This window comes from Cyprinodon variegatus, unplaced genomic scaffold (assembly GCF_000732505.1).
Source record: "Cyprinodon variegatus isolate N-32 unplaced genomic scaffold, C_variegatus-1.0 Scaffold300, whole genome shotgun sequence".
Classification (NCBI taxonomy): Eukaryota; Metazoa; Chordata; class Actinopteri; order Cyprinodontiformes; family Cyprinodontidae; genus Cyprinodon; species Cyprinodon variegatus.
This window is the reverse complement of record NW_015150753.1, coordinates 487923-499990: the sequence shown is the minus strand read 5'-3', so window position 1 is coordinate 499990 and position 12068 is coordinate 487923. Positions and strand designations below refer to the sequence as shown.

At 38.0% G+C, this 12068-nt stretch overlaps 1 protein-coding gene across 3 annotated transcripts in view; it reads right to left on the bottom strand.

The window, feature by feature from the left end:
* Positions 1–12068, bottom strand: part of LOC107090579 (hyaluronan and proteoglycan link protein 1-like) — a 51790-nt gene that overhangs the window by 13816 nt on the left and 25906 nt on the right. The window contains exons 1-2 of one of the 3 annotated variants that reach the window (XM_015384039.1): positions 6899–6922; positions 779–911 (exon numbers count right to left, since the gene is read on the bottom strand). In XM_015384039.1, coding sequence (XP_015239525.1) covers positions 779–884 — 106 coding nt within the window. In that variant the 5' untranslated portion in view covers positions 885–911; positions 6899–6922. Of the gene's footprint in view, positions 1–778; positions 912–3115; positions 3166–6898; positions 6923–12068 lie in introns of those variants that run through there. The other 2 variants (XM_015384038.1, XM_015384037.1) reach the window with 2 other exon arrangements.

Genomic DNA, 12068 nt, shown 5'->3' with positions numbered 1-12068 from the left:
GTAATACTTTTTCTACTATATATATATATATATATATATATATATATATATATATATATATATTATTAATTATATATATATAAATATATACATAAAACAAATGTGATGTGTAATGTCCTGACCTTGTAAGGTGAAACCCTAAGAGCATAAACTGTGGATGCTGGATGCTGGAAGTCTGATGGGTCAGCCTCCTTTCACAGCTACAATTACCTCACCAACCTGCAATTACTGAGTCAACATCAGCCTTGTTAGCTAAATAATCTAGATTCAAATGAGAGCCAGATTGCCAAATAAAGCTCAGTCCAAACTGGGTCATGCAGTCATTGAACTTAATTTGAATTGAATTTTAATGGATTTTTTAGCTGCTTTATTCCGAAAATAATACAAGTGGAACCTGCTTTGGTTAATGTACTTTTATTTAAGATTTATATTAAGAATTTTAGAACCTTATGAATTAGGTAATTATCAATGAGTATTATTACACTATGTATTAAAAAAAAAAAGGGGCGTACTTCTTACAATTATTAAAACCATTTATAATGTATTGAATGCAATATGATGCTGTAAAGAGTTTTTGAAATCCTGACATTTTTCATCTGTAAGTTCACAAACTGAAAAAAAAAATCTCTAACTGCAGCCTTAACTCTCAGCCACAGTGCAAATCATGCTGATAAGCAAAGAACTCTGCAGAGAGAGTGTCATGAACGAAACACAGGAAAGAACACAAAAAAAACATCCAGTATGACACTGTCATTGAACGCAGAGGACACAAACTTACCTATGACATAGATAGTCCTTGAATACTCCAGATTAGATACCTCTCTGTCTAAACTAGTGTCTGCAACACTCATGGAGACCAAAGCACAGATCATCAAGGGAATCATCTTCACTCAACACACGGGCTCCGATCACTGCAGAAAAACACAGATAAAGTTCATTGGCATCTGCACAAAAGGTTAATGCTTAGTAAAATTTTCCTGAAGGATATTGCAATTTTTGCACAGTAGAAAGCTCATGCATATGCATCCCTGGATAACAGTGTTCCTTCTGCATGGGTCTAACTTGCAAGATCTGTAACAACCACAGAGAAGCAGAGCATACAATCTAAAAGGAACATGCAAACTCTAACAGTCTCACTGCAAAGTCGACTCAGCAGATAAAATAATCAGAGATGCAGAAACTGGATGTCAGACGAGAACCCTCAGAAGAGAGTAGTGAAGAAGCCCGACATACTCTGAATGAATCATAGTGTACCTACTGTGTGGGAAATACCAGCAGCGTGAGGAAGCAGCATGTCCTATTCCCAACAGCAGATCCAGCTTGCAGGCAGACTGCCACAGCACAGAGTGACTGCCTCACAGTCAGCTTCTCTCAATCTCAACTGTGACTTTGCGAGTACAATAATAAGGATAAGCTAACCCTCTCCTTCTGGGCAGGATTTAGACCGCCCCAGAAAGTTTCTATAATTAAGACAAAAACTTAAGCTGACTGATAAAACTTTATAACCCTTTGAAAACTAACACACAAAATTACTTGAGCATCGCTTTACATCACCTACATTTCTGAATGTACATACACGGCAGGGGCGGATCCAGGATTTTTCAAAGGCAAGACAAAGACAACGTGACACTAAATGACCAAAAACACACCTTCTTTACTCTTTTTGGAGATGAGAATATGCGCAAGGTGGCATCTTATTTTCACGAAGAGGTGTTTTTCTAAAGAACTCTGATAGTTTGGGTGGAATTGATGTTGGTAGCAGACCGATTGGTAAACAAATCCACACTAGATGATCTAAAATGGTGGACCGGCATCGTCACAGAGACGGACTATCTATTTTCACCCCTTGCTTTTTACTTTTCATGGCTAAAAAAATGACCTTTGGTGGGTTATCACGACATGTGAGTTTATTTTATGGAAATACAATTGGATATTACTTTTTTGTGGAGTCTAAAGGACAAAATGAGACCGTTTTTTACCATGATCAATGAACCACCTGACCGGCAGAAGAGGTAAACAAGGTAAGAGCTGGAAGTTATGAATCATAAATTGAAGTCGGATTATTAGTCATTGCTGTTTGTAGTTTATGGTTGGCTTACAATAGAGCTTATGGTTGTTTTCCTTGGTGTTGAATGATTCTTAAGAGGTACAACTTATTGGGATACCTAAAAGTGTGATATCCATCCATCCATTTTCCATCACACTTTATCCCAGCTGGGGTCGCTGGTGGCTATGTCAAACCGTCTACAGGCGAGAGGTGGGATACACCCTGGACCAGTCCATCGCAGGGCAACACAGAGACAAACAACCATTCACACACACACCTACGCAGCATTTAGAGAAGCCAATTAACATAATAGTCATGATTTTGGACTGGGAGAAGAAGCCAGAGAACCCAGAGAGAACCCACGCATGCTCAGGGAGACCATGCAAACTCCATGCAGAAAGACACCGGGCCAGGAATTGAACCGGGAACCTTCTTGCTGCAAGGAGGCAGGGCTACCCACTGCCCACCATGCAGCCCACATGTGTGATATATGATGTGGAAAGGTAGCCTTGAGTATCCCATGATTCATTTAGAGTCCAAGCAAGCCGGGGTTTTTCTTTTTCAGAAATGTCTAGTTTCTGAAAATATAAACTAAAATAGTGTGACTAAAGCACAACCTAAACTGCAGCAGTTACAACATGGCTCATATTTGTTATTTTTCTTCTCAAAAATAATAGGTCATATTTGAATAGCAGTAACAAAGATATGCTTGACAATAGGTATGTGTAATTGTATTACATTTATTCAGCATGATGTCAACCAAAACTGCAAAAAAAAATGTCAGACCTTTAGGTATAACAGTGCTAGAGCTATAGGACTTTTAACTTCTGGTATCAGTAACTTCTCCAAAAGTGTCAGTTTATGCCAAATTGTGCTTATTGCTTTCACACAACTATTTTACCCAAAAACTCACGCAGAAGCATTTTGATGGCCACAAAACATTTTTGAAGCAACTTTTTTTTTCATCCAATTATCTAACAGTGCAATGATCCAGGATCGAATCCGTCTGCGTGGCGTTTAAGATTGGTGATATATCAGGTCTGGACAATTCAAATTAGCCATGCTTACCCTTGTTTGAAAGGTAATTTGATTGGTTACAAACATTCTGTTTCCCTTAACTCCCAGTCGGCCTCAGCAACTCACACTGAGTCTGGTTCTGCTACATGTTTTTCCCTGTTAAAAAAACAAAAAAAAGGATTTTCTTTTCAACTGTCTCTGCATCCATGCCTAATGTGAGGGATTTCTGTGGAGTCAGGTACACAATTCCAAGAAATGTCTGCTGTCGCCACCTGCTCATCCAGAAGGAGTGAATCCTGCAAAGTCAATAACTGGATACAATCAGCAGAGTTTCCTTAGATAAACATTTTTCAACCAATTTTACTGAATATTCTGATTGGAACTGAATTAAACGTAGTAGTAATGAATTTTGGTGTGGAGAAAATTAGCTAATAGAAATTAGTGTTTTCTTCTTTTTTTGTTGATAAAATACAACATAGGCAATTGCTTTAAAAAGTCACCAAGATAGAAAGCACTATTACCATAAAGATGTGTAGATGCAGGCCCCAAAGATTTTGAGGGAAGAACCAGGGGTGGAGCTAGATGGGGGCCAGGCCACCCTTAGCCAATCATTGGCCACCACTACCATTTTCCCTCTAATACAGATGGTGAGAGCAGTAATACTCATTAATAATAATCATTATTGATAAAAGTAAGTAAGTAATGACGATGGAAAAGATGTTCACCCCAGAACTCAAACCTGAAAGAATTTGATCCACTATACAATTTATCTAAAATGCACGGATGGTGAAATACATGCATCTATTTGTTAACAAAGGTTTTAGAAGAGTGTAGTTTGTCTTTATTTAGAAAATATGGATGTTGTCCTTGTTCATTTTCCTGTTGGAACACTGTAGCTTGACCCTGAGGTTCTGGCGCCTATCCACTTTCGGCCAACCCTCAGTGAACATTGGTTATTGCCTGGTCACAATTATTAACAGTTTCAGGCTACGCCTCTGTGAGGAACATAAGTTAGACCAGGGAACATGGCAGACAGGTGAGGGAGAAGCTTTTGGAACTGAGAACATCTCATTCTGCTGTCATTTCTACTAAGTCTGTTTGTGCGTGGGCAGCAGAGCAACACCACCAGGTGAATTCACAGGGAGGAAAGATTTATTAATCTATGATGGACAAAAAAAAAGAAACAATAGGCGACTACAAACATAACTTCAAATTTAAATTTGCTGGGGAGTTAACAGAAACAACGGCACAGATACGTCCTATATCAGAGGTCATGGATTAGCGGACCGTGGTCCGGATCCGGACAAACCAGCTGGCCAACCTGATTTAAAACATTTATAATTTACCCCATAATGTCCGACGGCAATGTCTAATTTCAGTGGTGCCACTTCTCCTGTTAATATGGTAAAACCCTCCAGAACATAAAACAAATGAGTCAATGAGCTGCTGTCAGTCTGGGTTGCTGCTGCTGCTACTTTTAGACACAGCAGGCAAACCTGTGGCAAGCCGGGCGATGGAAAGGAAGGAGAAGATGATGAGAAAAAGAGAGCAGAGAAAGTGAGGACTGCTGGAAGAACTGTGGTGAACTGGTGAAAGAAAAGTGAAATGGTGTTCTCAAAGATGACCCTGCACATTTAGAGGATGTTTGGCTCAACCTGCTGCTGTGAAGCAGGATTCTCCACCATGAACAGAATCAAAAATAAATATGGATCCAGGCTCACCATGAGCTCCTTGATATGTGCTTTAGAATGGCTTTGTCTCTATTCAAACCCAGGATTAAAGCCTTGCAGGGCAGCCTAAAGCCCAATGTCTCCGGACCTTTACTGTTTGATGATTTTCTTTATTCGGACCACACTGGTTTTTAATTGGTTACCCCTGGTCTATATCCTTCCAAAACATTTATTATAGATGAAAAATGATAAATGAATAAATGAAAACTGGTTCATGTTGGAGTTGTGAACTATTATAAACTGTGTGGGTGATTTTGTGTGTCCATTGGATGTTTGAGCATCTTTTACTACTGGTACTGGAGTACAGCTGTGTGTGCAGTAATAATCAATGAGACGGATCTTTCGCTCCTCTCACATCCTACTTTCTTCATTCATTCAATTGTAAACTGCTGATGCACTGGTTGTTCCTGCCAGGTGGACGTCCTGCAGTCAGCAGAAACACCGCACCCCCCCCACACACACACACACAAACACACACACACACACACCCCAACTACACTCGTTATAGGTACATCCTTAATACCCCTCCCTGCTTCAAAAACGTCTTTCTTGTGCCACAAAGATGATTTGTGGAAAAAGATAACATGTCCTTTTTAAAATTGAGGAAAAGTTTGAGTCACTGCAGGACACAAGAAATATCAGCATCCCATGGCACAGGGATATGAAGACAGTCAGGTGCAGCTATGACTTAGCTAAAGAGGGAAGGGAGGGAGGTGGAGGAGGCAGAGAGGACTATGCAGCAAAAAATGATGCAGTTAAAGCATCAATGGTGCATTTAGCAGCTTTTAACATATGACTGCATCCAGTCCTTGGCTTTGCAGGATTCTCTATTCTGGATGAGCAGTGAGAGACAGTAGGCATTTGCTTGCTCAATGTCGTTGATTCTGCAGAAATCTCTCACACTAAGCATGCAGTACAGAGAAGTACAGAAGAAAACCCCCTTTCAACAAAAATACATTTCTCATTATTTTTTTAATTGCAATGTTAAAGAGTGTTATTTTAGTTCATAGTTCTGCAACCATACCCTCTGAGAAAAAAAAAAAACGTAATTAGAAATCCAGGGGCTCAGAGAAGCCTGTTCAATCCTCCCTGAACTTATGTTGTTTGGGTGTGGCAAAAAAACTTGGAGGAAAGCTTTAAGGAGCATCAGTAACAGCTTAACTTTGTTTTAACTACAAGTTTAATTACCTACAATAAAACTTTAATCCATTCCAGGTTTTACTTTCTCGGAAATAAGTATTGATGTCTCTGAAAGTATCCAATATAAGGATGCTGATAGAAATACTCAGTTTGTGTTAAAGTTTATGTAGCCCATAGGTAAATAATACATGGCTCATTTATTCTATTTTTGTTGACTATTGTAATATGTTTTAGTAACATCAGTTGATCAAGCCTTTTCTAATATCCCATACTATAAAATAAATTCCAAAAATATCTATGGTTCATGCTGATGTTGTATCGGGTCAATATTAAATTAACTACAATTCGATTCAGTTTATTTCTATAGTGCCAATTTACATCACGTCATCTAAAGGCACTTTATAGTTTATCAGATCATACTTCTTTTCTTTCTAAGGAAAACTAGTTGATTGCATCGACTCATTGATTCGAAGGCAATCCCTCACACTAAGCATGCTTGTAGCGAAAGTGGAGAGGAAAAACTCCCTTTTAACAGGAAGAAACCTCCAGCAGAACTGGGCTCAGTGTATTGCCTGTCATTGGTTGTTTGTGTTTGGCTTAAAGAGAACATAATGTTATCTGTAAAATGCAATTTGAAAATAATTCAATACGAAAAACAGAGATGTGAAAATTAATTAAGCATATATCTGTAAAAACACAAAAAATAAATATGAAAAACAAATTTGAAAAATTATTGAAATACCAAATCTGAGAAAACAACAAAGTTGCTACCTGCTTTTCAGTAAAACACTTTAAATTTTTTGTCTGGATTTGCTTTTATATTTCACTTTATTACTATTTTTTCATATCCAATTGCAAAACTTGCTTTTTTTCTTGCAACAATAATTAAACAAATTTCCCTCCTTACACTGGCTTCTTCCTACTGTTCAAATACATGACTGTTCGGTTAATTGCTATATCTTACCTCCTTAGCCTAACCTCCCGTGTTGGCCCTCAATTGGCTGGTGACCTATGCAGGGTGTACCTCACTTTTCATCCAAAGATTCCTGGAGATAGGTACATGCCCCCTGTGACCCTATTGGACAGGATGAATGGATGAATGGGAGGGAAAGTAAACTCCAGAAAGAATGCCTTCAGGTAAAAATTTAAACCATCTTGCTGAGAGAATACACCCTAAATCATTGTGCTGCCAAGAGCTCTAAGTCACCATTGTATGTAAATGGTCTTAACCAATACAAGATCATGTCATTGCAGTTCTGCAGTCATGCATTCTGTTAGGTCCGCTAAGTTGATAAGAATTTTATGTTGACCTTAAAGCCAAGATGTGCTGCTGCAGACACATTCACTAACTCTGCTTGTTTTGCTGCTGGTAACTGATTTATCTATTGCGTTGTTTCACAAGGCTTGCGTGTCTCCCTCCTGTATAACTTCTCTCTGCAGTCAGAACACCTAAACAGACCCCTGCCAGATTATCTGCTATACCACCACTACTGTGGGTGTACAAAATGGTGACAAAGCAGAGGTTTGATTACAAGTTTCAGCTGAAAAACCAACTCTGTTTGGCTGCAAATAAAGACCACGTTTTGATACTTGCTGAGCTGAAATAGAAATAGCTCTTTTTTCACATCTCTACCTAAAATGTAATGTTATAACACTACCGTCCATCAAACATTATGTGGTTTAAGATACATGACGCAATAATACAAACCCTAAAATGATCAAAAAGGCATAATCTTTGTCACTAACTAAACAATGTTTTGCACCACATTGTGGGTTAGAATAGGAATAGAGTTCATTCAGCAGCAAGCAATGCCTTGAGTCAGAGAGAGAAAAACTGCAATATGAATACCCATTAATAAAAGGGGTCACACATACAGAAATGTTCTAATGATTTCCTTCAATAGGTGTTTGTACATATGATATTAAATAAAAAATAATTTTAAAATATTTTCCTTCAAACTGTTGCACTAAAATAGATCTCTCCCAGCAGAACATCAACTGTGTGTGACTCAGGTTAAGCCCATAGCAACTTTTTTTACTGAAGACATGGCAACAGTTAATGCACCTAATTGCAAGCGAAAAATGTCACCAGTTAATGTCACCAAAGTTAATGATTGGAAGCAATCAGATGGGTTTTCGAGACAGAAAACATTGAATTGATCCAACTGTATGATTTGATTGTCTCTGTAAGGTGTGTCGAGGTGATATGTGTTGTGAATCGATGTTATACAAAAGTGATTCGGACTGAACTCGAGCTGCAACTAACGATTGTCTTGCAAATCGATTAATCTGTTGATTATTTTTTCGATTAATCGAATAATAATCAAATAGACAAAGGTTCCTTAAAGAAGACTTTTTACGAAATAAAACCAGTTGAAATTAAACTTTTCCACTTGAGGAGTTCTGGGTAGAGCAGATTAAAAATGAAAACTTTTTTTTTTTATCTTGAATGCAAAATGTTTAGATATTTTCTTGCAATTTTGATATAATTACTGCTCTAAGTGGGTTGTTTTCTCAGCTAAAGGCATGTTTTACAGTCTTTATCTTCCGGTCAACAATTAATCAATTACTAAATTAGTTGACGATTATTTCAATAATCGTTTAATCATGATTCATCCAAACTGAACTGAAAGACTAAAGTTTAAATCTAGTCCCAAATCAGCTGTCATGGATGAGCATATGGCATCAGGAGATTTTTTTCCCCGTCAAACTAGACAAAGGTTGAATTGTTTGTGCACATAGATAATTCTTTGAGGGCTAAGGTTAGTCTTTCAAGTGGGCATATCATCATGCTCTGGGTTTATTTCATAATCAGTTATGCTGGTGAATAAATTAAAGTAGATAAAGTAAGAAGAAAACAATCTATACATTCAAATCGTTCAAATGCAAATCAACATCTAGATGAATGAAACTTTCCCATCAGGACAATGTTTCCAAACACAAATAATAGGAGGTTGTATGTGGAATAAAGCTGGCTAATTAGGATTATCATATTTTAAGCACAACCATTATACATATTAATAAAGGATGCATAGAGAGCAGGGCACCAACTAAATACAAATTGCCAAAAAGAGGGCTCAAACATTAAGTTCTGATAACCACGAAACTGGCCTAAATAGGAAGGCAATCGGACTTTCACTCTATTTGCTTTTGAAGACGTTTTGACACCTATCCAGGAGTCTGGCTACATTCACACTGCAGCCTGAAGTGACCCAAGTCTGAACTTTTTGCCATATGCGACCTGTATCAATCATTTCATGACAGCCTAAACGAGACAGATCCATCTTTTTCAAATATTACCCAGGCCATTTAGCTGTGCAACCTGTGTCTGAACGGCCAGGTTGCATTCATCCAACCTGAATGTCTCAACAAATGTCCCTATTCTGCATCTTTCAGCAAAAAGCACAGAGGAAAAAAACATTGAGGATGACGAAGAGCAGTGGAGAGCTGTCTTTCTTTTTGATCTTCATGAAAAGATTGCATTATTGTGCTGGCGGGACACTTAAGCTGTATGAATGTGGTTCACACTGGAGACCACATTCAAGTTGCATATATATGGAAATGTGAACGACCACACAAAACAATGGGATTTCACAAAAATATCAGAATTGAACATTAAGGCCTGCACTGTAAACATAACCTCTTTCAGTTCTGGCGGCTCGTATCAAAGCAATCTGTAGTTGGAGCATTGATTCTTATTTAAGCAGTATGGAGGTCCACCCTCCTAAGCACATTCCAAGTCAGATGCAGATCAAATAGCATCCCCTTGTTCTTCTGGAGTCTTTTGTAGTGCATGGGCTTTGTGATTGGTCTTTTGAATCATGATGGGAGGGTTTCTATAATTTCTCTGGAATGAGTTCCTTCCATCCATCCTTCCTTTGCCATCACCCTTATCCCAAGCAGGGTCGCAAGGGTTGCTGGTGCCTATGTCCAGCTGTCTATGGGCAAGGGGCAAGGTCCACCCTGGACAAATTGCCAGCCCTTTGCAGGGCAACACAGAGACAGACGGACAAACAACCATTCATACACACACCTTACCACACCTTAGGAGAATTTAGAGAAGCCAGTTAACCTAGCAGTCATGTTTTTGAACTGTGGGAGGAAGCCGGAGTACCCAGAGAGAACCAACAGAAGCTCAGGGAGAAAATGCAAACTCAAGGCAAGGCAGCAGTTTGCAATGGAAGGTTGTACCACATTTTTGGAGCTGCCACAGAGAAAGCACGATCGCCCTAAGCTTCCGTCTAGTTTTGGGCACCTGAAGAAGCAGTTTATTGGCTGACCTGAGTGAACGGGAGGGTACATGCAGGTGCAGCAACTTAGAAAGGTAAGATGGAGCAAGCCCATGGAGAGACTTCAAAACAAATAAGATAACTTTAAAATTATTATTATTATTATGTGCATCTGTCTGTTATCTCTACTGTGTTAGCTGCAGTGTTGTTCTTCCTCCTAGTTTTCTTGGTTGAATTGGTTGACTGAGTTAGTTTGCACCTTCCATTGCAAATTAACTTGCAACCAGTAGCTCAGAGTTCTGTATCAAACCGTTTTTTTTTAACTGAGCCAAAAGTCTGATTGTATTCCTATTGAAGCCTGTTTTGTGATTGCCATGATGATGAAGGATATTTTACACAGGTCAGATAGATGGCCACGGCTAAAATGCATTCTCTGAATTGCAATTGGCTGATGGACCTTTAATCAAATATTTATGGAAGTAAAACAGAGCCCGTAGGCAACATTTTTAATCCTAAAAATATTGGATTTCACAATTCAATCAAGCTTGGTGAAGAATTTCTTGTTTCTAAGAATCACAAAACAATAAAAAAAAATGCAACCGCTTTTGGAATTTAGTTACTTTAACACAATTGTTTTATGTCCTACCATGCCAACATGTAACAATTGTGTTAAAGTAACTAAATATGATTAAGTAAATGCCAAAAGCGGTTGCAAAATTGTATCAATAAAGTTGTTTTTTAAGTTCACCCTTATTATGCATGAAGACATCAATACAGTACGAATGATGAGATAGATGAGATATTAACTATCTATTTTCATTGTGTAATTGTTTATGACATAGTATGGCTGCTGTAAGCAATAATTTGTTTTACCTCATTCCATTAGGCAAAATCTCTTAACATCACAACAACTAGTTGAAGACAAACACAAAGGAACAAAAACAAGGCAGATAGATGGTATCTTGTTCTTTAGATAGTAATAGACTTTTTAATACTCTGCTATCTAAGATGAAAAGCTTTTTGTTGTCTGGTGAGCATCTCAAGGGACTTGACTGACACAAGTCCCCCCCTCATGCTTCTGCTAAGGCTATCAACACATTTCCTAACAGAAAAATTCAGACTTAACTGTATGTTGTAAATAGGCAACAGATCCGTTTTAAAAACCTATAGAAATGTAATGTTATATCTCTTTTCTCACCTGCTGAGCGAAGTTTCTATAAAGCTTTTCTGCAGCAGCTGAGAATATTGCTGGGAGCCAAATCTGGAGTATAGTACAGTCAGGGGGTATTCACACCTTGAAGTTTTTTCAGGCTGTTCTTTGGTCTGGACCAAAACAGTGCTTTCCCCTTTTTTTAATTCAAAATGTCTTATACATCTATGAAGCATCTCGGGGGGTTCCTCCTCTTCAGAACCCAATCATTCTTTTTTTAGCCCATCATTTGTCCAAATGCAACAACAATCTAAACTTCATTCATCTTTGAACAAAACAGATATTATTTCTCTTATTGGTTTTGACCTTTTGTGCAGGTCTGAAATCTCTCAAGTGAACCCAGGTTCTTTACCTCCTTTTTTGGCACGTTTTTGTTCACTTCATGCTGAAAACAAGCCAGCCTTGAAGGGCTGTAACTAACGATTATTTTAAAAATCGATGAATCGGCCGATTTTTTTTTTCGATTAATCGATGAATCGGACAAAAAATATTTTTCATATTAACCTCTTTATTCCAAAATAAATATTTTAGACAGAACAAACAAGCACACAAGTACAGGTTGCTCATTAACTGTACTGGTGCAATATGAAAAATAAATGTTTGTGTTAAAACTACGCAAACTTACATGAGAAATGTAGCTGTACATCCACAAATTATAGGCTACTTTTTTCATAAAGCGCAAAAAAGGCATTTTT